This window comes from Phoenix dactylifera, chromosome 4 (assembly GCF_009389715.1).
Source record: "Phoenix dactylifera cultivar Barhee BC4 chromosome 4, palm_55x_up_171113_PBpolish2nd_filt_p, whole genome shotgun sequence".
NCBI classification, from domain to species: domain Eukaryota; kingdom Viridiplantae; phylum Streptophyta; class Magnoliopsida; order Arecales; family Arecaceae; genus Phoenix; species Phoenix dactylifera.
In genome coordinates, this window is record NC_052395.1 from 17,079,035 (window position 1) to 17,104,657 (window position 25,623).

Here is a 25,623-nt window from a genome sequence, read left to right on the forward strand (position 1 = left end):
TGCGGCAGTCGCAGCACCGCCCGGCCGATCGGAGACCAACCCTGAGGCATCGAGGCACCCCAGAGATCCGATCGCCGGCACCTTCCAGCCGTCTCGAACCCACCAACCGATGGACACAAACCACCCCAGCCTCGAAACAAAAGCCTTCCACCACCACGGCTACCGTTAGCACCCACACGGTAGTCGAAACACCACCCCAGCCGACCGAAGACTAGCCTTGAGGCTTCGACGCACCTCGGAGATCCAACCGCTGGCACCCCTTCCGGCCGTCCTAAACCCACCAGAGACTCTCGAAACATAACCTTTCCACCACCACGGCTGCCGTGAGCACCCATATGGCAGTCGAATCACCGCCCCCACTGATCGGAGACTAGTCGTTAGGCTTCGAAGTACCCCCAGCCGACTAGCCATTATGTTTCTCTCACTAAAATCAGAGTTTCTCTCACTAGAACCTTTTCTGAAATGATACGATTCTTGTTATCTTTTCACTGTCGTTTATCTTTAGTTGTTGGTGATTACTTTATTTTCTCGCGGATCATCTGAATGCTTTTATTTAGTTTCATGTAGTTTGTCATGTCGCGTTTTTCTATCGTGTAGCTTAGTTCTCTGCAGATCGACGCCACTAAACCTTATCAACTGAATCTGACCGCCTGATCGGATTCGAAATACCCGTGAGTTCCTGAAATTCCTTCTGCTACAGCGGCCTACTTCGATTGAAATGTACTACTGGACGTCCCAAAAATGAATGAAGTCGATTTACGTTAGCCAATAAAATCCCGTAACGTTTGCACTTCTTTTACAACTTCAACTCCTACAGTACCCCCAACTTCGATTGAACCGTACTCCGTAGAACAAGCAGGAAATCGATTGTCACAGTTACAAGTACTGGCTGTGAATCAAGGAGAGCTGAGAAACAGCAGCATTGAAAGGTTATACCCACAGTTATAAGTGTTAGCCAATATACAAGTTGCCCCGCCTTTCGGGCATGACATACTCGTCGACATACTCGTCTTAGGCATTTTCATCCCAAAATCCAATGTGAGTGGAGATGATAAAATCACCACATTTGGTTGCACCATATGATGATTCTATGAGACAGTGCTCCTAAATTAACCTTACTTTCTAAACCACCACCCAACCTAGTGATAAGATTACCCACCCTTGATGTTGGAAATCCAAGATCATTCAGGATAGTCATCTTATACTGAAATTTGAGAATAAATATCCCCCAATCTAGCTAAAAAAATTGGTATATTAATATACTGCCAATATATTATATCCATATCATACATAATATTATATTAAATTAATATTATATATCATATATATGATAGATATTATATTAATATATTAATAACCATATTTTTGTTATATCACTGTCTAATGATAATTTTAAATTATAGTAAAAATATATTATTATACTTTATGTTTATATAATAAAATTATTTAATATATTACTTTTATTTTTATGGAATTAATAGTTTATAGGACCAATAAACATATTTTTATGGAATATATTAATAACTAATATATTTTTATTTAATATATTTTTATGATTAATAAATATATATTTTTTATAAAATATATCGGAGATAATTTTGGTATTATATAGCCAATGAACTTGAATTCATATGGAATACCAAACAGACAGGTTACGAATACCTTGGAATCCTTAACCACTAGAACATAGCATGCCATCTTAGATTATTCGGGATCAGATTATCTCCGAATAAAAATCATTAGTGATCTAAGCTCACCTTGGTGATCTTATTTGGGTCACCAACAGCCCCTAAGTGTATTTCTGTATATTGCCAAAATCACCTTCACAAGTAGACAAAAAAAAAAAAATCGACAACCAAAAAATTGCACACGTGCAACGTACCAAATCTTTCAGGAAGCTAGACTTATGCTTATTATCAACAGCATTGTCCAATAAATAAGGCCAACAAGAACAAATAAAAATAAATCAATTCAATTTTACATAACAATAACTATTTAAAATTCAAGTTAGATGTACCTCATATCTGCATAACATTTCTTTTCAAAAATCTTATTTTCTGCGTTCTTCACATTCTGATACTTCTTCAAGCAGCTGACTTTGGTATTCTAAATTGTTTTTTAAGGAACTGAGAAGCCTCAGAATCTCTTCTATGACATAAAATCCTTAGAAGAGTTTTGGAATCAGTCCCAAATTTGCTTTTGCCTCCTTGACTTACATCTTTCAAGTCATCAATTAATACGCGAGTCTGCAAAAACATGAATGACCGGCTTTAATAAAACATACATGGCAAGAGGAGAAATTCTTTTAACGACATAATAACAAGGACAGACATTCACAAGTTAAAAAACTATATATATATATATATATATATATCAGGTGAAACCCAATTGCCCTTAGTCCCTCAATGGTGAGATCTCGACACGAGTGGAACGTGATGAATGTTTGACAAAAAAAAAAAAGAGAATAAGTTAAAAACACCAACAAGCAAAAAAATTATTTCAGGTGAAACACAGTTTACCTTTGTTGCTCAAAGGCGAGATTTCTGCATGAGTGGAATGTTTGGTTATACCAAACATCTAACATGAAATTGAAAAATACAAATTAAGTCTCCACCTTTCCCACTGTGTTGTACACTCTAAATTAGTGGAAGGATAATGTATATGGGATCCACACTGTTTGTATCTGGCATTGTGTCGTTCCTAGATAGCTCGTAGTCTTCAATTTCATACCTTGAATTTTTTGGAAATAATATACATTGATTCACACAAAATCATCTGCTGCTGGTTGATATCAAGTTAATAGGTTACATTTGTTCAATGACAGTACTGTTATAAATACAGATATCATTTCATGCCTTAATCCTTCTATAAAAAATCAAACTAAAGGTATGTTCTTTCCATTTCCCTTCATTTTATTCTCTTCCCAATAGTTTCCTCCCTTTCCTTGACAACGAAACACATATGAGATTCTGAGATTATCTGGTTAGGCAAAATAATCAAAACCCAAATAATAATAAAAACGAAAGGAAGACAGGTCAAAGTCCAACCACTTGCTAACAGTGTCAACGTAGCAACATTCATTACACGGACTGCTAATAGGCTGTTATCCAGTGGAAGATAACAATTTGGAAACCCAAAGATAAATGTAGAGCTGCTAACAGGCTGGACCAAAAACAAAGCCATCATATTCAGCTCTTGGCAGGCAAGGTTTGGACTAAGTTATCATCAATACTGAACTTGCCCGGCAAAATTTTCTACATAGATTGATAAAAGGAAGAGTTTTATCAATAAGACGTGAGCATTTGACTGGTCGATCTTGGTTCTCTAATAGGAGCACATTAGATCCAGAAAAGCATGGACCAGAATCAACAGTAATAGCTATTTAAATGGCCATATAGATTGGATAATATTATCACTCTTAACATAATAGAGAGCTTGCAGTTAATCCTTGATCTGTTAGATCAGGCTCTGGAGACAAAAAAAGAAATAAGAAAATCTACATTGGTTATCTTGAGATGGATCTCCTTGAACATTAACCATGTACAATATCATACATAAGCTTTCTGTCTGCAATTCATGTAATGATAAAAATACGTTAATTCATGATGAAATGGGCAATGAAGCCTAGAGTTCAATTTGATTTGACCTTTTCAATAATTCAACAGGATACCCAAGTGGGCAAACATAGTGAGGCACATCACAGGCATAGGATGAGCCAAATGATCTCAGGCTAAAATAGTGCTAGCCCATATCTGCTGTTGTTCAGAACTTCTATCAGTAACCGTGCTTTGGAGGGCAGCAAACAACTACTGTCATTTAAATTTCTTGCAGACACTAAGATTTTTGGAGTGAAGAAAGAGGTCATACCTCATAGCCAAGCAAATTTATTATGGGACGAATGCGAGCCACTAAATTTTCAACAGTTCCTCGAGGCAATCCATCTCCACCAGATACAAAAAATTCCTGCATTTTACATAAACAAATTATTCCAGAGATTAGATAGTTTTCTTTCTAAAAGTCTACAGACCTGCATAAAGATCTCATTTTAATATGGCTGTCTCATGCACAACGAATTCTGCAGGTGAGAAACTTTACTATCATTTGAAAGCAGATACATGCTTTTTGGTATAGGTAAAAGACAAACCAGTCTAGCACTTAAACAGACAAGGTGCAGCAGAGTATTAAGCTTCTTAATTTTGATAGTATTATTTAACAGTTAGGAGCAAGATCCTACATAATTTAATGAACCTTAAAGTACTAGGAGATCCTCAAGATACTGAAAAAAAATTTACAGTGTCACGCTGCATGCACACATTAACAACTAGAAGAAAGCATTCCCATACCTTCAAGACTTCAAGATCATCTTCTAGTAGCTTAGCATCATTGGGAAGGAAAACACGTGAAGGACCCCCATCTAGTATCACCCGAAGCAAGCCATCCTACAAAAAAATAAAACCAATATAGATAATACAACAGTTTTATATTGAAATCACTCAAGAAACACATGGATCTTACCAAGGATGCTTGAAGGAGCCCTGTGACAATGCGATCCCTGAGTGGCTCAACAATGATATCACATAGTTCATTTAGCACCTATGGACAGCTCCAACTCATTACATTGGTATCATATAAAATTTATGCTTGAAACTTGTTCATGCTAAAAAGATTAAAAGAAAGAAAAAGAAAATCAAAGGAAAAAGAGATGCATAATTTAATAAATGAAATGGAGACTAGGTACTTTTTAAAACCAAGCTTCTTTCAAACAATAAAAACTAAAGTATTCAACACTTGTTCAGTTGCTCTTATGTTTCCAGTCATTCTTCTAGATAACTGGCAATTTCAGATAATCAGCATGCCTATCTAAGAGATATAGCATTATCAAAGCATCAATGTGACAGTGTTGTCAAACTGCACTATCAGATGGGGAAAAAAGCCAAAATGAAATACGAATCAGACTTGGCTTTTTTTCCCCTTTTTTCCCTCAGAAGAAAGGAAGGCCAAAGCACATCTATGCTTTATTAGAAAGAATGAATTGACGTGGCTTTCCAGCAAGAGGAAAAGAACCGACCAACCATGGCGCAAAGACCATGGATGATTGTTCTTTTAGAGGCATGATATTAATAGATTTCCTTTATGGCAATAAGCATTGAAGATTGAACTTTGCTTTGACTTCTGATAATGGTGGCAGTCATTGCAATGAGACCTCTTCATGAAAATGATACTATCAAAAAGATCCATATTAAGCAGTTCATAAGAAGCATCCTCTAGGCTTACATATGATCTTGAACAACCATCTAGACTCTAGTCTGCCGTACCGGTCCGGCCTGGGACCGGTACCGGATCAGCGTGGAATCCGGTACCGGTAGTTTATTGTTGAAGAACCGGTACGGGACCGGTCCGCCACGGTCCGGGCCGCCACCGGTACGCCGACCGGTACCAGTACAGCGGACCTATTATAGAGTGTTTGGACCAAGGTCCGCCGTACCGGTACCGGTCGGCGTACCGGTGGCCGGCCGGACCGGTACGGTACCGGTCCGGTCCGGTACGCGATGGTTTCAAAAACCACAGCGCGCAGCGCTGTGGTTCTAAAAAAAAAAAAATCGTACCGGTACGGGCCCGAACCGGCCGGTACGCACCCGTACCGGCCGGTTCGGATAAAAAACCGAAAAATACCGATTTTTTATCCGTTCCGGTACCGGTCCACGGCCGGACCGGTACGTACCGGCCCGTACCGGCCGGTACGGCATTCCATGGTTTGGACCAATTTAAGCCTGCTATGACACTATTCTTGCTTGTGGTGCATGTATTTAGTCAGCTTACAGCATTCTCGACCACCAATAGTGACTATTATCAACATGTGCTACTTTCATTCTTCTCGTCCTATGAAAGCTTTTTCTGTTGCTATTTGCAAAAACATGAGCATCGTATCATTATTTGAAAGCTTGTCAGAATTTTCCTTCCCAATTTTAAAATATTAAAGCTACTATATCTTTTATAGGTATTACTGACATTTCTCAGCTGTAGTGCTTATTTCAGCTTCTATTATCATTCCAGACTTTTATCTCAGCTTAATGTTAGGTTACTACCTTTTTTTACCAATTCCATCAGTTTCCCCTTCTGAATCATTCAGTTGAATGTAACCTTATGGCCTGATGCATCTGCATTAACTTTTTCTTCATTATTGTTAGGACCATTTCATTACTATTTTAAATGGTTCACTTCTATCTATCCTTGAGGTCTCCTACACCAAATATTAAAACATCCAAGATGTTATGCATATTCCAGGAGTTTTAAACATACACATATACATGTGTGCGCACGTGCGCATGTGTGTGTTAGACTACAAACTAATATTAGATCATCAATACAAGCTTTACAATTTCAAAAATCAATTATGAAGCCACCAGATTGAAGATCCACACCATTTACAGTGATCTACATCACTATGCCTATAAACAAAAAAAATCATATGTTTTGGCAGGGTCCAACTTATGCATCAAGTGGTTGCAAAAATGAATGGCTTCAATGACACTATACAATGTTTTGCAGTTATTTAAGCATCAAAACTAATTGATTTCTGATTTATACATATTTTAACATATGGAGAGAATGGTCAACAATGTGCAGTCTCAATTAAATTTCCTGTCATGCATTTCAGCACACTAGCACATTTGGTATTATCCATTTTTGCACTTCATGCAAATGTTAAAGATCTCTAAAATATAATTTCTCATTCTAGGCATTGTTACATATGGAAACACAAATCAACAATGCAGACCTTCCGTTTGAGTGGCCCATCATTTATTTTCGAATAGTCAAATCTTTTTGTCAAGGATTTAACATTTAGTGTATACTGCATAGTCTAGCTCGCTCACTTTACATGCAAACAAATACATACATACATACATTAGACATACATATCCATACACACACATGTAAGATAAAAATATTACTATGATGTTGTTGGGTGTCAATTCAATCTTCTTATATTGTCCACCATAGCTTCTTGAAAGCTTATCACAATTTGTCATCATTGTCCTAGAACTCATTCTATGAACACTCCACTTTTTGATACCTCAAATGTTGGAGTATTCAACTTTTCCTCTAGTTCATCACATCATAAATTTGGTCAACCATTACGAGTTTGGATAGTCAAATGAATGTTAGTATCCTTTCATGATTGTAAAAAATGTTCAAACTTTTGCCTGAGGAAGGGCAGATTCTTGACCACACCTGGGATTCGCGAGCTTATATAGGCAGCCCAGTCCCAAAAGAAATGTGCTTGGGCACCTGTTCAGCCTAGGGCAGCCACTCAGCCCAAGATGCCCGCCTAAGAGGGATTAGCATGTTTGAGATTTGGGCATGTGGCTTAACTTGAATAGTCTTCGAGGTTAATATCTCTTCCTCTAGGCATCTTGCAGGTCCAAGTCTCGCTGCTACCTCTCCTGTGACAGGGCTGGTTACACACTAACACGCATGTGAAACCTGTTTAACCCAAAATCCTTTACCCCATCACCCTTTATTTCTTACAAACATGCTCTAGATATAGTGGAGATGGAGGGTAAGGAAAGCAGCAACCACAGCTACAAGGCAATCTTTTACGATGGTCAATGCTGGCGGTTGCAGCAACCAGCAAGAGTCGACAAGAGGTATGCCCTCTAAGCTGCTGCTACAATAATTTTGGTCCATAGCAAGCACATTTGTTGTTGTGGTCATGACTGCCATGAGCAGCAGCTGCTGTTGTGGCATAGACAGCCAAAAGTGGCAGCTACTGCTATGGTTGCAACTTGCAACCAACGTCGGTGGAACCGATACAGGACACCGTACCAGTTCTCCGGAAAGACGAGTCGATACAGGCCCGTGCCATACCGTGTCAGGCCCGTACCGACATAATAGAAGAGGCGGGGGAGAGGGAGAACAAGAGAGAAAAAGAAAGAGCATGGGAGGGAGGGAACGAAACAGGGGAACGGCCACGGCTTCCCCTTTCTGCCCCGGCGCCGGCCGTCTGCCGCCCTCCCTCCGTCTCCCTCTCCCTCCCCTGCTCGCTCTCTCTTTTCCTCCTTTTTCTTCTCCTTCTCCGCCTCCGACAACGGTTTTTGTTTCCGTTGCTGGAACCATATCGGTGGGCCACCGGTATAGCTCGGAACAGCCAGAACCATCCAGTTCGAGACATTTCTGCCAACCCTGGTTGCAACTGTCGCAATTGGCAGTGGCTTGAAAATTGAGCACTTCCCTAATGCGAAGCATGGGGTGCTCGGGGGCTCCTACTTACCATCTAACATCTTTTAAACCTTCCTTTTCTTTAGTAATTAGCTCTTTTTTGACACCCTACATAAGCTGTAAATGAGTCAAGAAGACTAAATCTTTCCTCTGAGTCCCTCTGAATCAATTCTCTAAGACATATCAATTCCTCCCAGTGCTTCCACAAGGGGATTCCCAGTAAGACTTTTCACTTGACATTTTCCTATGTATAATACATCCTAAGCATATCAATCCATGGTCTGCCATACCGGTCCGTACCGGCCGGTACGGGCCGGTACGTACCGGTCCGGCCTGGGACCGGTACCGGATCAGCGTAAAATCTGGTACCGGTAATTTATTGTTGAAGAACCGGTATGGAACCGGTACGGGACCGGTTCGGCACGGTTCGGACCGGTACGAACTGGTACGCCACCGGTATGGACCGGTACGGGACCGGTTTCGTACCGGTCCGGGCCGCCACCGGTACGCCGACCGGTACCGGTACGGCGGACCTTGTATCAATCTATATGATTTCTCTAGTGAATAGTAAGTCTTAAGATTTTTCAGCTTTTTAATGACCACTAGGGAATATTTCTAACTACTTCCATTATCTTCTATACCATAGCAGTTTGCCTCCGTCTTTTTAACTTATTCTTGAAGCACAAATCAGTAAATCTTTGAGCCAACCTCACTGGATACTTCTTTCAACTTAACCTAGTTACAAGCAAAAGCTATTTAAACTTTAAGCACAGCGTGACTATGCACTTGCTCTTAAATGACGCTACTTTTAGTTTCATCTACCATCATCTTCATGCGTTTTCTTATACTTGGTCCTTCCCTCAATTATTTGCAGTCCTTTCAGCATCAGTCTCAATAATAGAATATCATGCTACAATCCTATTAGGTATTCACAATATCCTTGCAACATACTTTCTGAAGCACCGTTGTTATTATGATCATCAGGCACATCCTTTTTCATTAATAGTAAGATAGCTTCATTTTCATTGATCTTTGGTTGTACCACCCTTACAAAGTCAAAACCAGATATCTATCATGTCCTTGCTTGTCTCCCATCCCACTGTGCTAGTTGGACATTACTTAGATATAAACAAGCCACTGTTGTCAATTTGGAAATGGCATTAGCATATTTAAATATTTTCCTTTGTTCTAAAAGTGAAATCAACTTTACTAGAGTTTCCATATGTTTTTACCACCATATATCCATGTCAGGAGCCTAAAGACATCAAGAGGCTACCATTATCTCTTAATATAAGTAGGCAATGCTTAATCAAATTACTACCATCTAATGCTTGTAGAGTCAAGATCCTCTTCCATCAAAGCTATCCATCAAAAATTTTCCAAACCTTTTTCAGGATTTACAACATCTAAATAAAAAATCAGAAAAAGAAATTCTGCTTGGGGCTAGGCGTAAAATATGTCAGCTACAAGGATATCCTCAAAGTGGTTACCTCGAAATCCACAATGTAAACCATGTGTTCAACACGAGTCCATATTTTGCACTAGCATGATTCTTTGCTTTACAGTTGTCATACATTAATTAATAGGAACTACAAATGGAAAAGTTGACACAGGAAAAATCCTAGATGAGTGATAAGGTTAATATATAGGAGCAAGTTGTAGTTATTCCTTGGTGGAAATATGTAATGGATTATATGCAAACAAGGAATTTACAAAATAATATTTAAAGCAAGAAATAGGAATTACAAAAAGGCATAGGTATTACAGTGTCTAGCCAGTACATGCACCTAGCAGTGTTGTTAAAAGCAGCCACTTGGGCGCTTAGGCGCTTAATTTAGCTAGGCTGCCTAGGCCAAGCCCACTTGCACCACCCGGCCTCGCATAGGCAATTTGACATTCTTAGCATCTAGCATCACTTGACCACCAATGCATGCATTCTTCAATGAGTGCATAAGAGAATGTAGCAAGGATAGCCTATGTAAAATCCCCTATATGCAAATATATTTACTTCCCAATGGACATCTTAACATTGAAGGTAAAAATGATGATGCATCGGTGGTTGTCAAAAAGTTACACGAATTACCATGGACTGCCACAAATGTGCGTGAACTGAGCGAGAAATCAGCTCAAGCACCAAAATCTGGAGTCTAGACTTGAAGCTCAGTACAGCCATGGCACAAAAAATGTATGTGGCTAAAACCCACCAGCTATGTTGCAATGCAGCACCAATATATATACATTGGTGAAGCAAAATAGTAATTGTAATTGGATAGATAGTTGTCAACACCATCTTAAAAGAGTTAAAATTTTGCGGATGTCCTGATGATCAGGTCGGTACAGGGGTATTTTTGTCATTTGGCTTCCCAATTCTTGTCAGATCCTGTTTGGGAGAGATTTTGGGTCCTTTTGGTCCCTTGCTCTTATCTGTACTAATAACCATGTTATGGCAGGTTTTGGAAAAGAACAATGTAGTGTTAGATGGGGTTCAGTGAGAAGTATGACTTGAGAGACAAGAAGCTTCTTCAAAAAGCCTCAAGCTTTAAAAGGGTACTTGGGAGCATGGTCTGCTGAACCGACCTGTACCGGTCGTACCGGGCCGTACCGACTGGCACCGGTCCGGTATAAGGGTATAAAACGGTTCCGACCCAATTTGGCTCGGAACTGTTCAGTATGAGCTTCGTGTACATGTTCGAACCGGTGCAAACCGCTTGGTTCGCACCGATATGAGCTCGAACTGGTGCGAACCGAGCCGGTTCGCACCGGTTCGATGTTTAAAATTAGTGTCAGCGCTGTGGCACTTTGAAAGTGCCACAGCGCTGGCCAGAGGCACTCCATCCAGAGGCACTTTGAAAGTACCACTTTGTGCGACACTTTGTGCGGCACGTCAAAAGTGCCGGTGAGGCACGTCGAAAGTGCCACGCTGTGGCAAAATGTGGCACTTTTCAAAGTGCCACAGTGCCCCAACGGTTGGCTATAAAAGCCGACCAAATGCTAAAGCCAAATCCGTCAGCTTAGGTGAAGGAAAGGCAGAGAGAGGAGGAAAAGAAGAGAAAGGCAAAGACAAAGGTGTGAAAAAAATTTAGAAGGGTCGGAGAGCGTCGTTTTTCTTGAAGAAAAATCCAGCAAAAACTAAATAAGGTAAAACGAGGACGAGGACGCTCTAGTACCCAGTCGACTCGATCAGGAGGGCGTCAATCCCAACAAACGAGAAAAGGAAAGGAAAATGCCCCAATGAAGAGTGTCGAGGAGGAGACTTGGACCAGTAGCGATGAAGGTTCTGGTGGTGATGGATCTACTAGCCATGGAAGGAGTGGAGGACAGTATGGTACTACTTATGAGACACAACTGGAGAAAGATTTTCGATACACCGGTGAGTCTCAGTTTACGCATGCCACACAAGATACAGACCACGATAGGCCATCTGATATAGGCCGGTCGGATACCATTGCATATCGAAAAAGAGTTCCTCAAGGTCGTTCAGGAGGCCAGGATGAAGCTGCAGATGACCTCTCATGTGGAGTCGGATCCATTGATGTATCAAGTTCCAAGTCTTCCTATTATCCGCGGCCTCAGCCAGCCTATAGATATGGTGCATCGGAGTCTTCCGGTGGCTACTACCCTGCGCAGTCCAGAGGGTCTTACGGTTCAGATTTTGGTGCCGGCATATTCGGATGCCCCCCTTATCAAGACACCTCTTAGAACCAGAACTTCAGCGAGGGATCCGATAGTTCTTATGACCCGACGCGCATTCCTCGAGGATTGGGCATACAAGACTACAATGCCGCTTAGTTAGAGGAATGAGTTGATCTGCCTCCATATTATGCTGATGATCCAGATATTGACGAGAAGCATCGCCACTCGACCCGATTTTAGATATCCGAGAGTGCTTTAAATGTATATAATTGATTGTATCTTAATTTGAAGATATTTTATTTTCTTCATCTCATTATTTGAATCATTTGGAAGTAATAAGTTGCATCATCTAGTTTTAACATTAAACCTAAACATAAAAACATCAAAAAAAATCCAAAAGTGAAAGAACTCCAAAAAAAAAAAAGACGACGATGGGGTCGAAACCATGCCGAATGTGCCCTATCGGTACGGTATCGGTTTGGCTCGGTTCGACACCGATACCGTACCGTTACCAAAGCCGACCGGTACATCGGTACGCTCGGTACCGCGAACCTTGTTTGGGAGTCTTTCAAGGGGACTTTTCTATTCTTTCTATCTTCACAGCTACTGCTCTCCAAGCTAGGGTTTCAAGCATTTGAGATGAGGGCTAACTCACAACACCTTCCGATCCCTTTATCGCTGTCTCACATGCAAGAGGCCAGCATTCTGCCTCTGTTCCTCTTCTTTTCTGAGCTGTGAAGCCCTAAATTTTTCAGATACTTTCTTGGATCTAAGAGAAGACTTGGTCTTTGTGCTCTAAACTGAACTAGTTGTGGTTACTACTGGAAAAGTTGTTTTCCTTGTTGTTTTGGATTTGTTATGCTTCTATGTTGTGCTATTATTTAAGAAAAGGCCTTGTTTATCTACTGTTTAGCGGACTAACTTCTATTATAAGTGGAATCAGCTTACTTTCTAATATCAGTTTAGTTCACCTAGTCAACTTCTATTTATCTAGGCATATGTAACTACTATTTATCAGTCCAGATATAATTTTTCAGGTGCCTTTTACTAAATGGGTGGTCTAATTTCTGCATATTCTTGAAAAGTTTTGCATAACTGAGATTTATGTTCTATCTTCCTTTTTCTATTTATCCTTTTTGTTTTAGTTCATTTTTTAGATCTCTTTTCACAACATTTGCCGTTACATTTCTCCATCAATTTATCCTCCATAAATTTTTTCATAGAATAAATCTATTAACAGTCATATATCCAGGGCAGTTGCAACCAAATGAAAGTCAAGTCTTAAACTTTCTTTTTGGAAAGGATGACAAGATTCTTAACAACTATTGTCAGTCGATATGGTGTGATTCAATAAGCACATCTTGGATAAGCTTAAATTTTCAATTTATGTTGCACTATATTCTAAAAGACAATGATGATGCTAAAGGCAATAGTAATATAAATTCTAAACGAGCAGCAATTACAAGATGAAAAATTTACATGTGACCATGCAGCCAAACACCAAAAGAGAATTAAATAAAGCACAGCTTCAAGTAGCATAACGTATAAGTTGACAAACAAAAGCAATGTACATTTAAGTATGTTGTTCAAAAACAGTCATTAAATGCAAACAGCCGATAGATAATTGGAGTTTTGCTTGCCGGAACACCTTCTCCATCAAATTTTCACTCATTTATTAAATAATTTCTGAATAACTATAAATTATAAGCATGGCCTACCACATCAAGTGCATCAATAAGAGCGTCCAGTCTAGACTGGGATACAGTGTGTTTGTATAGGTTCTCTATAAATGGCTCTCTCAGATCCCAAAATATGATCTTTGTTCCTGCAGAAACAAAAAAGGTGTATCAAGATAGGTATATTGAAAATATTATGTTTTCCACAAGAATGTGAAAATTCAGGAAATGCTTACCTGCGAGCTCACATATTCTATCAATAGCTGCATTAATGTCTTTCCTACAACCATTGAATGCATTATTTTTGTTCGAGACAAAGCTTCTTGATTTCCCATTCATTGATCGTCCTAGATACAAAATTAGATAATTGAAAACATGTGTTAAATTATTATGTTAACTTCCAATAAAAAGTGCAGCTTGTCCCCTTAAAAGTAAGAAGAATGAAACAATTATAAATCTCAAAAAACAGCTGCACTTCAAAACATCCTATTTAATTTGGTTATCAAATGCCATTTCCTTATGAATGTTTGGGTTTTGGTTTAGAATGAAGGATAAATAAAGGGCCACCAGCCATAATCAGATGAACACATAAGACATACGGCCTTGTTAAAAAAATGATAAAAAACAGACTTCAACAATACTTAGTCATCCATCATAACATGAAGGGGTGCTAGAACACACAAAAGAGAATCTCAAATTTATGTCAAAGGATGTGGGAAGAGGAGAGAGACAACCTAGATGGAAATGAAAAAACGATTTATCTTGCAGTAACACCAGAGTGGCAAATGCTAGGAATGATAGAATGAGGTTTATACATTTAATGCAAATAGTTGAACTAAATATCTTATGGTAAGAGTATGCCTTTATGGACCTATCAAATGGTTAAATGAATAATTATCCATCACTAGACCTACAATTCAAATTCTTCTATGTAACACAAAATATAGTCACATAAATAGTCAGAAAGAATGATATTGAGCATTTTTTTAACTTACCAGCACATAGGAAAAAATCATTAACTTCTGTCGAATTGTGCATCAGTATTTAGCAGACCTTTACATCAAGAAGGCTCCATCGAGCAGAATTTTGAGAATGGAAGTTGTATGCTTAACATCAACCCTTAAAAAGTTGGTGTTAAATTTCAAGCCAAAGAACTTTAAGGGGAAATGGTACTGCCATGAAACCTAAAGGCCATAGACAAGGAGACCCTATTACTCAATTCTCAGTCACAAATCAAGAACATGCAGCAAGAGACAATTTGTAAACTTCCCATGGTTGAAAAATGTCTAATAATCAGGGAAGATGGCAAGGTTTGACATAGGAAATTGTGTTCATGACTCATCTCAACAGCATAAATTGCAAGACAAAACATGAAAAAAAGAAAAACACGATCCCTTAGCATACAGAAAGGACTAAGGAGTCTATTATATATCATCCGTTACTCTCAAAGATGATCACCAGAGCATAGGACTGATCAAGTAATGTGAAAATTAATATCATGACAAATATTACAAGGGATGTTTGCAAGATGATCACAAAAATAGTGATGGAGTTGGAATGATGCAGGACAGATCTAGAGGGAAAAGTTATATGCATTAGGATGATGCGAATGGAAGAAGCATAGCTAATCAAAATTAAATATGAAGGCAAAATAATCTAATGCTGATTGGTATGATAGAAAATAAAACTGTACTAAAGCATAAACAAAGAGTAAACTAGAAACAATCCAACTAAATTTATTTGGTATGATAGAAAATAATCTAATGCACTGAATGATGCTAGTTGATTTGATATTTAAATTCTTAAGCAATGAAATGATTATGCAACTAACAAATACCAGCAAGAAACAAGAATTCAAAGTCCTATGGAAGTGGTGATTTGTCCAACAACAGACTGCTCCTCGGGATGCACAGAAAGTCCCAATCTTGCAGAGTCAGACACAGATTTCAGCAAACAGCATGCAGAAGCATTAATCAGACCTCCAAGACAGCAAAGGATGGACTGCTATAGTGCTGGTTATGCTATATGGAAAACAACAAATGCAAAATCAGGTTCATAGAAAAGCACTTTGGTGGCTGTCAGATCTAAGAAAGATACGCAGGTTTTGGCTGTTACTAAACTGAACAGACTGATTTCAGATCTGCAGTCAGCCTTACAACAACCTTGAGCTGTCTGCTTCTGCTAACAAGGATCATGTGGCATCAGGGATAGACACCAACATTAGGATTTAGGGTTTTGGACAGCCGGGGAGAAACAGGATGGAGGAAAGCAAGGAGGAGAGGTCAGACAAGCCACTTGCTGTGGAAGCCTCATGCTGACTTCATCTTGCACAAAGAGAGAACAGCACAGAAGAAAATCTGATATCTTTATTCATCGTAACAGTGTCCACTCAAACCCTAGGATTGACCACTTTATATATGAATAACTGGCAATTTCAATAAAGGGACCCTATCGGCAATTATGTTTATTTAGCAACCCTAATGAATTAGAATGAAGTCACAATCCCCCATAAATTACAAAATAAAGGGATTCAACTAAAACAAAAATAATAAAATGACTATTCAAGTCACTAAGAATGAAGAAACTAAAACACACATCATTTAAAAAAAGTCGTCCTCCATCCATAGAATAGTAATTCTTTGTCAACGCTTTTGGTGGGTCCTGAAGGCACATCAATCTCCATCACAATAATTCAAATCCTGGGAGATGGGACGGTCCTAGTAATTCCCAAGAATGGCACATGTTGTGTCCCACCGTGTCCTGACACTCAGGAAGTAAAGCATCCTGATACTTTCTTGGAAAGCCCTTTTTTATTTTTGTTTCATTTTTGTCAACTTTTCTTAGAAGATTTTGTTGTTTTATTTGTTTTATGAATGTATTTGGACTTCAAGAATAATGTCATTACTTTGACGAGTTTGAACTTTTTCATTCTGTGAGATAAGCTAGATGTGGATTGTTTTCTTTCAGGTGCATCAATAATGCTGAATTGCTTATATAGTAGAAGATATGATTTCAAAATTGATGAATCTAGTTCTTAGGCTGACAATTCTCGTGTTGACCCATCAAAGAGGTTGAGCTTTCTAGAAACTCAGAGATTGTCAAGGAAACCAGTGGGGAAAATGGCCAAGTTGATTCTAGTCATGCCAAACAAAGCTAATGCTCAAATACAGGAACAATTGAGCCAAACACGAGCTTACTTGATCAGCCTGTAATCCTAAATCAAGCTTACATGAAGCTCAGTTCAAGCTTTAAAGAAAGCTTGGTTTTTAATTTGAAGCTTGGATCATGCCTAAATCAACACTTAATTGATCCAATGAATAAAAGAACACATTGATTAAAGCCTTAATCAAATGATCCATTAAATATTTAATAAAAAAAAATAAAAAAAAGGGTTGCTCAATGCATGAGGCTCCTACCACTATAGGGTCTGGAAAGGGTCAGAAGTATGCGACCTTACTCCTATGTGCAGGAGGCTATTTCTATGTTTCAAACCATGAGACGAAGGTCATAAAGGAACAACCTTACCGTTGCAGCAAGGCTCGTCCAAATAAAATATATAAAATACACAAGATATACAAAATATATAATTTAAATATCTTCAAGCCTTATCTAGCAAAGCTTAATCAAGCCTAGTTGATTTTTAGCTCAGCTTGAAATTAATATCGAGCCTGTTTTGGTGGTTCAAGCTTGGTTTGTTTAGCTTCAAATCGAGCTTGATTCAAGTTTTCTCAAGATGAGCCCAAGCAACTCAATTCATTTGACATCCTCATTTGCACCCGATCCTGGCATATTCTAGAAGCAACCACCTTGAGCAGGTCCTCACCCCTAGTCTCGCTCCCCACCCCCCCAACCACCCCCCTCCCCCACCCCCCACCCCCACCAAAAAAAAAAATTCGAAGTCCCCCTCTCTCCTTCCCTCACTCTAAAACCCTAGCAGACCAAAGCCCTAATCCTCTTTTTGCTTCATGATACCTAATCCAACATTTGAGTCTGTATTCCTTCATCATCGATTGTGGCAAAGTGGATTGAGCACAAGGAGAACCCATGGAAAAAATCAAGCATGGGTGCTACAACTCCTAATTCGAGACTGGCTTCAGGATGGACAATCACATGCATTCCGCCTATGGTTCTAGTGTTTCCTGGGCGAGACACTACACGACAAGCAAGGGATCCTGCATTCGAAGGGATCAGAGTCATGGCCCTGACCCAAGTCTTGATTTCTTACAGGAACGAGTTGGGATGTGCAGGAACCGAGATATGAAACGATGCTCCATATGTAAAGAGGCAGAGGGTCGATCTATGTCCTCCCTTCCTAGCCCCAGCGAAAAAGAATCCGGAAAATCCCTATTCTATGTTAATAATCACTATCCTAACTAGGACTACAACTAGCATGGCCTCCCTACCCAATATTTTATGATTTCTAAGTCCCAAGTGAAAAGGGAGCACATAGATAACCCGAACCGGAGTTATAAAAGGATTGAAGTGGATTGCTCAGAAAATCTAGACTATATAAGCACATATAAAAGAGATGAGAATAATAGATAGAGAAAGACAGAGAAAGAGAAATGTAACTAAGGGAGCAAGTACTTATTCCTCTCACATTCTTACTCTTCCACTTGTTCCAAGGTAACTCCCTTCTCCTCAAAAAGTCAATAGTATTTTAAATAGATTTGATCTTAAGAGAGAATAGTCAAATCTCAGATACTCAAAAGGAAGAAACATTGTTGAAAAGCCACACATAAGCCAACATAACATTAAGCAAATGATAGTTTTCAGCATGCCAAAATTCATGCTTTATCTAACCTAGAATATAGTGTAAGTGGATCCTCACCTTCATGACTAATCATTCATAGTTTCCTTAAACATATATTCACATTTATTAAAATAAAGATCAATCTCAAGCATTTTACGCAAACAAATTCAATACAAGATATAGTTCAATATAACTTTGAAGAAACAAACATTTGATGCCATCTTACATAGATCTTCAATAGTTAATTGTACAGAGATAATGCCTACTACGTGATACAGGATAGAAGAAGTAACAATGTAGGAACATGGTAAAAATATGTAGAAAAACTATAAAATATACTGCTGACAGCTCACACTACAAACAATTTTCAAATATAAAAAGTCAAAAAAATCAGAAAGAAGTAATTCTAGAAACATACTGATGTTAAAATTCTCATGCTCTTTCCTCATCCATCGCTCTTCAATGCTGTCTTCCAATTTATTTAACTGAGTAATTGCATACTGCTCACAATGCAAAGTCCCTTGTATGTATCAAAATGTTATCCATCAAGTAAAATATCTCCAGAAAAGTTAAAGCATTCTGCACACGACCATCTAAAACAGAAATACTAGTAACACTTTCCTTGGTAATCAACCAAAAAGATTTACACATGGTTACTTCCCACAGAAAATATAATAATTTAGAGGAAGCATTTACAGGTTACTCATCAGTATATTCTTATACAAAACTTATTATCACATGACACAACAAGTTCTTTTAAAGGCCATGCAATTAAGAAGAATAACTTGGACTCCCACAACGCAATTAAAGAGAACAAGGAGAAAAATGATGCCGTTCCAGCCTGATTGTGAGCATAGCGATTTTCACATTTTTGGCTCTATAAAATGTATGCAATACCCCCAAGAAAAATGACCAGCTGACCTCCACATATAGTTTCAACAGAGGCACCTGTAATTGGCTTAAATTGAAATGATGCACTGAATTTGAACTTTGAAGTCCCTGAGTACACAAACTTTGTCATATTTCAAGCTTGGAGCAACTAATTTTGTTTTATTTTCCTATTTGATTAAATGTAATGTGTCATTTTATCAGGATGCTCCAAAATTTGTCATATTGCAGTAAACTTTAAAGTACACTTAATATAAGTGTGACCTCCTGAGTTATTTAGTTGGTCAGAGAACTAATTCAAAAGTTTGAATTATCAATCATAGTGAAGTTTAATCTTCATTCAGCAATCCTACCTGTCTAAAATACTTCCAAATTATTAATATAACAAGCATTAAACCTTATCTAATGGTATAAAGGATTCACATTTCTGACTTTGATCACATGTCAATAAGACAAATATTTTGGTGCCACCTCCCCTTCCCAAAGAAATGTAGGACAGAAGCTTCACCATATATGCAACAAAAATAGAAGGAAGAAATCCAATGACAAAAGGAGTGAATTAATAAAAAGTAAGAGAAACAAGGTAAAAAATCAGTACAATGCAACTTGAAAAAACAGTATGGTAAACTAACGCAATAACATCATTAATTTATTTATTTTAAAGAACTTACATATAGAGTATTCAGGCGCACACACAGTTTTATTGTGGACAGTGCATTAATTTCATTCGATTTCCTCTCATCAGTCAATCTAACATTTGTTACTTCCTTCTTCACAAAAGCTGTAATCCCAGTTTCCTTCTTATATCTAGTGAGAACAGGCACAGGTGGTACCAAATCTTCTATATTAACTGCAGGTCATAGAAAAACAACAAAAGCCACAAAAATGAAACATTGGAGTTTGTAAGAAAATCCAGGGACATGATATACAAAGAAATAGAAATAGAAATGTTAAATAAAGTTAAAATATTCATGGCGCTGGACTAATGAAATAAAGGATTTGTCGTAACAGCATGGAGAAAAAGAATATGCAACAAGGTTAACTTTGTGAATCATTGACGTCCATAAAACCAGATAAAATTTGTGAGTAGTTTTAAAGAGAAGTCTGTTACATGGCATAAGTGCAATCATGCTTGCCCCTTGTTTTGGGGCGGGTTGCTGTTGGGATTGCAGTTTTCAGAAATCAACTGTAGACTATAGGGTTAGCAGATAGAACATCTATACATCATGGACAAGGTTAAAAGCCATGATATGCCATGATTCATGAGCTTCTTAAAATACAAGAAACATATTGCATCCTATGGTATTGGCCATATCTTTAGTGTTATCTTACATGTTATCTTGACTTGTAGTGTTTATAATAAAAATCCAAGCTTAATTTTTTTTGTTAGTATGCAAAGTTAATGAGCATAACAAAAACAATGATGATTGAGGCAAAAGATTAAAACAAAACATTTAGAAATAAACTGACACAAACACTTCCTTTGAGGGGGGAAAAAAAGTAAAGGTGATGCTCACCTAACTTTTCAAGGACATGACGTGTATAAACTTGAAATGCATTGTCAAGACCACGGCAAAGGCTATTTAGTTCTCCAACCCTCATTGGCACTTTGAGAGCAAAAAATTGATCAACTGTCTGTAACAGGAGTTACAACAAAAGGGATGTGTATTACTTGTTATTATAGCAATGCATGACTTCACAATCTAAAACCACATAATAAAGGTAGAGATTTCAATTGTAACTAACAAGACGGCCATTATTTTGTTCTCCACCTTATGACATAAATACTCGAAATTATGAAGTGCAAGAATTTTCTATATAGACTTCTGTTTTTGGTTGCGACCAGTGCTTGAGTCATTTCCTAAAAACTGAAAATATCATGTCACAACAATTACAGCATGAAACTGATGCCTGATGAGGGCATGCAGGAACCCAACAGGCATTCTACATGGGGTTAAGGTGAGGGCTACAAAATAGGCATTTGATTAATCCAAATAAGTATATATAAAATAATTTAAACTCTAAAATGAATTAGCTAAATTTCATGATAATATGTTCGTAAAAATGAGTACTGCATTTTCATCATCCAATGTCATTTTTGCAGTGCTAATGCATTGTTAGGTTGCAATACCGTGTCGTGCTAACTTAGATGTCCCACTGCACAGTTGTCAGAATACATACATTTTATAATTATTGATTGTATGGCACTATATCTTACTTTCAACATCTTTGTTTCTATACACGAGACTTGAGACTTGAGAGAACACCTAACATTTGTGGAAAGAATTCTAGTGTAGTCAAAATTAAAAGAACAAAACCCAAAATTGTGCATCCATGCATGCCAGCTATGCTGGTTGAACTGGCACATGCCCACAGGGAGTCATGCACTAGCACAGCATGGCACAGAATAACTCAATCCTTGGAGTGAAGCCATTCTATGCAGCACAACATGGTCAAACAATGCCCATAAATACCTGCACTACCTAGGCAACTACTAAACTGATCGGTCAGTTGCTTTATTTTGTTGATTATCTATTAAATAGTAAATCCTATAAATTTTAATAACCAAAACACTTACTTACTAGAAGAGTTAAACTTATGCCAAATCCGCAGCATCAAGATAACAATGTTCAGACTATCTAGTGAAAAGATACTTCAATGCATAAAAAAACAATTGGTGGGACTTCAACATCTCAAAAAATCTGCCATAAAAAAAACTGAACAGAGATTGATTTTAGTTAATTGTCATATTTTTTTCTTTATTTTCTTCAATATGATGAAACATGGAACCAAGATTCGTCGTCGCAGTACTGGACCCCGCACTGATGCCACTTTAGCACTATGTTTGTACAGTACAAAACGGAATCATTTTGACGTACCAAGTGTCGGTACGCGACCCTTACCGGATACCGATACCCCGAACCAGTATGGTACGGTATGCTCCGTACCGTCCTGTACGGGCCGGTACGGCAAATCATGCATAGAACATAACTGATGCAACAGAATAATAGTACAATTTATAAATAGTTATCAATAGTATCATAAAGAGAGAATAAAGTTTTGGGGGAATCCTAATGGTCAGCTGAGTCCAGGAGTATTTTGATCATTTTGGTTTTCTAGTTTTAGTTAGGTCATGTTTGGGGCAAATCTGGATCATTTTGGTCCCTTGATCCTATTTGTTATAACAACTATGTCATAAGGAGTTTGGGAAAGAAATAAGTGATATTAGATGGGACTAGGTGAAAGTTTTCACTTTGGTTTCTCCAAGAAAGCCTCAAGTTCTAAAGAGTACCTTGGCTGGATCTTTAGGCAGGCATTTTTCATTCTTCTTTCTCCAGAGCTGCCGCTCTCTCCCACCAAGGGTTCCAAGCATTGGAAGTGAGGGTTTAGGATTTGACCTCGTAGCACCTTCCGAACCCTTTATTGCTGTGTCACATCTGAGACCAGAAATATGTCATTGTTTCCATTCCTCTATTGAGTTAGGATGCTCCAGATTTCAGGTAGTTTCTTGGATCTCAAACTTCGTTTTCATGCTGCCCTAAACCTCATAGTACTTTAGATTAGAAGTCAGAAATTGTGCACTATGCTGTTTCCGGTTTGTTCTGCTTCGATGGTTGGCTATTTTTTGTAGAAGGGCCTTATTTAACCACACTTTAGTAGAGTACCTTCTACTAGAAGTATAATCAGCTTATTTTCTGTTATCAGTTTATTTTAAAACTTTTTCTATCGAAAGATACAATTGACTCTCATGCATGAAGATCTATCCTTTACATATCTAGGTAGCCATGTCTTGTTCTGCATAGAATTGATGGATGGTGAATGAAGCCTCCTTGGCCCCTAATCCCCCTTGCATCTAAAACCATAAACAGGGCCTCAATAACTTGTTTGATCAGTTCTATAAAGATTTTGCTTCTAGATCTGCTTCGATTCAAATCAGTTCTTCCAGCCTGCCATAGGCTATCCAATTTTCCTAGTCTGATGGAACGAATCTTGACTGAAACTGAATTGTCAACCCTATTTTTTTGGCTTATTTATAGTCTGAACTGCTTTGAATGAGACCTTCAAATAGGATTTATTGAGGTATAAAAGCAGGGAAAGAAAGTAGACCAGAAAGGTAGAGACTCAGTCCAAGTAGTTGGAAAGAAGCCTTACATACTAGGGATTAAACAGACTTAAGTACATTTTGCTAGTTAAGTACATGCCAGCTTCCTTTTAAGTGAAGGTGCAAGGCATAGTCAAGACTTGACTAATATAGTGATGCGAGCAGGCTCTTATGTCAGGAAGGGAAAATGAATCTGGCAAGCCCATTCACTTCACTAGCTAACACATTCTCGAAAAATTTATTTAATTTTGTCTTCTTTCCATTAAAAATGAAAAATTATGATCTTTGCATGAGATGCTCCTAACATTTGCTTCCAAAAGTAGATTGATTGTCATAAAAGACGGGCAAAAAAAAATGGTTGGGAGGTGAAACAGCAGTTGAAGCAGACATTTCGAAATGACAGCATCGAAAATATCTATATACATGGCCACAGTTATTCCCGATTGCATTCTGGAAAAAGTAGCCTACTTGACAGAAAGAGAGTAATAGAATTGCTAGCAAAGTCATATAGAAAGTTGACTCAAGAAGGTGGTTAAAAAATCTTAGGACATAAGTTGAACCTCTTCGATAATTCTATAAACTTCAACAATGGAGCTTCCATGTCGTTGTTGAGGTGATATAGGATCCCAAACCTGCAAAAGAAATTTCAGTTTTTAACAGTACTGCAAGGCAATGAAACAAGTATTTATTTGTTTATGTTTACTTATATACTGGAAGTTCGTCCACCCATCAAACGGTCTAAAGCATGAATGTCAGCACAGTAGAAACATGCTCCATCCATCTGCAAAATATTCTAGTTTTTTTTTTTCAATTCATAACTCATCTCAATGATGGGATAATCTTGGTGGTTAACCAGATACAGGTAATAAAGCCAAAGTGCCTACGTATTTACCTTCGATATTGTAGTCATTCTCAAATGTTGCTAAAAATTTAACAAAATTTGCTTCCATAATTTAACAATTGTATCACCCAGTAAATGGTTTGAAGCATGAATGTTAGCACAACCAAGTGAACAATTTGTGCTTCATATCTCACACCTATGTTGGTCGTTAACCAGAATATACAAAAAAAGAAAAAGCGAAAATGCCTGTAGATGTTTTCCTTAAACATACCTATAATTTTTATACTTTTCTAGCAATTCAACATATACTTCCACCATTGGACAATCACATCATAAAAAATTCATGAGGAGGGTGAAAGCTGAGCTATTTTATTGCCTAAATCTCATAGGCACTTAATGTAGAATAGAACGTTCAATTTATAATGCACCAAAGAACTCAGAAAGTAATAAATTTCTGTAAGTTTGACAATATTCAAATGGAAGAAATTGTGAAAAATTCTAGCATCAAAAAAAGAACTAAATAAAACCAAAAAACGTGAGCAAATAAATAGTGGTTGAATGCCATTTGGATGGAATCAATATGACATTAAGCTTATTAAACAAATCACCATCAACTGCAAGTGTTACCTCTTGTTGAATGGCCCGTTTAACCCACCCTATAATTCTTTCTAGTTGCGAGTTCACCCAGCGCAAAACCAATGTTCCAGATATATCTTCGACCTAAGAAAAACGGATGAACCAAATTAGTCCAAATATGTAAATACAACTCTATAAAACAAGTATTGAAGTCTGACTGCATCTAAATTTCATGGTCCACTTTCATGATTTATCTTAATATCAACCATAACATGCCATTGCATGAGCATCAATAGAGAGATTTGTTTCAAAAACTCGACAATTTCATATACAAGGTTTAGTTTTGTTTATATAGAAACAATAAAAGATTTAAGTAAAGAAGCAATAACTATTGCAACATATGAAGAACTGTGTAGTATGTAATATATTAATATTACATATGTGCGGCCATATAGAAAAAGCAAACCATCAAAAGAAAATTGGTTAAAAGGTCTTGTAGAATTAGATTGCATTAGATGATCTAATTTACCGAGCAAAATAAAAGTTTTATCTAACAATTTGCACGGACCACAAAAAGAACACATGACAATAAATCAAATAAAGTTGGAAAATTTGTAAGAGCATCAAAGTATAGACCATGACACTAAAAACAAAAGACACAAACAGAAATCATTTCAACCTGGTATAAAGTTAATCTTTTTCTACAGTACTCCTCCACATCATCATCTCCCAATGCAGATCCAATTACAGAAATTATGTACTGTTCAAGACTTTCAGCTGCTGGGAATACAGACACGACATCTTCTGTAAGATGTTCAGCATGATCAACAAATGGTCTCTGCCACAACATGTCCAAGCAAAGCCCCTCAAATCTCCATTCAAGCAAAATCTCTCATACATGTGAAAAAGCAAAAAGTTACCAGAAGGGTACCAT

The 25,623-nt window shown here is 37.8% G+C and overlaps 1 protein-coding gene across 2 annotated transcripts in view; it reads right to left on the reverse strand.

Moving 5' to 3' along the window:
• Nucleotides 1–1,888: 1,888 nt before the first annotated feature.
• The window catches only part of LOC103708188 (protein unc-13 homolog), a 42,540-nt gene continuing 18,805 nt past the window's right edge, over nucleotides 1,889–25,623 (reverse strand). For both annotated transcript variants that reach the window (XM_008793008.3, XM_008793007.3), the window contains exons 16-27: nucleotides 25,369–25,527; nucleotides 24,741–24,833; nucleotides 23,833–23,904; nucleotides 20,688–20,805; nucleotides 19,842–20,020; nucleotides 18,701–18,782; nucleotides 13,766–13,876; nucleotides 13,572–13,678; nucleotides 4,516–4,593; nucleotides 4,344–4,439; nucleotides 3,868–3,963; nucleotides 1,889–2,246 (exon numbers count right to left, since the gene is read on the reverse strand). In XM_008793008.3, coding sequence (XP_008791230.2) covers nucleotides 2,085–2,246; nucleotides 3,868–3,963; nucleotides 4,344–4,439; nucleotides 4,516–4,593; nucleotides 13,572–13,678; nucleotides 13,766–13,876; nucleotides 18,701–18,782; nucleotides 19,842–20,020; nucleotides 20,688–20,805; nucleotides 23,833–23,904; nucleotides 24,741–24,833; nucleotides 25,369–25,527 — 1,353 coding nt within the window. In that variant the 3' untranslated portion in view covers nucleotides 1,889–2,084. The remainder of the gene's footprint in view (nucleotides 2,247–3,867; nucleotides 3,964–4,343; nucleotides 4,440–4,515; nucleotides 4,594–13,571; nucleotides 13,679–13,765; nucleotides 13,877–18,700; nucleotides 18,783–19,841; nucleotides 20,021–20,687; nucleotides 20,806–23,832; nucleotides 23,905–24,740; nucleotides 24,834–25,368; nucleotides 25,528–25,623) is intronic.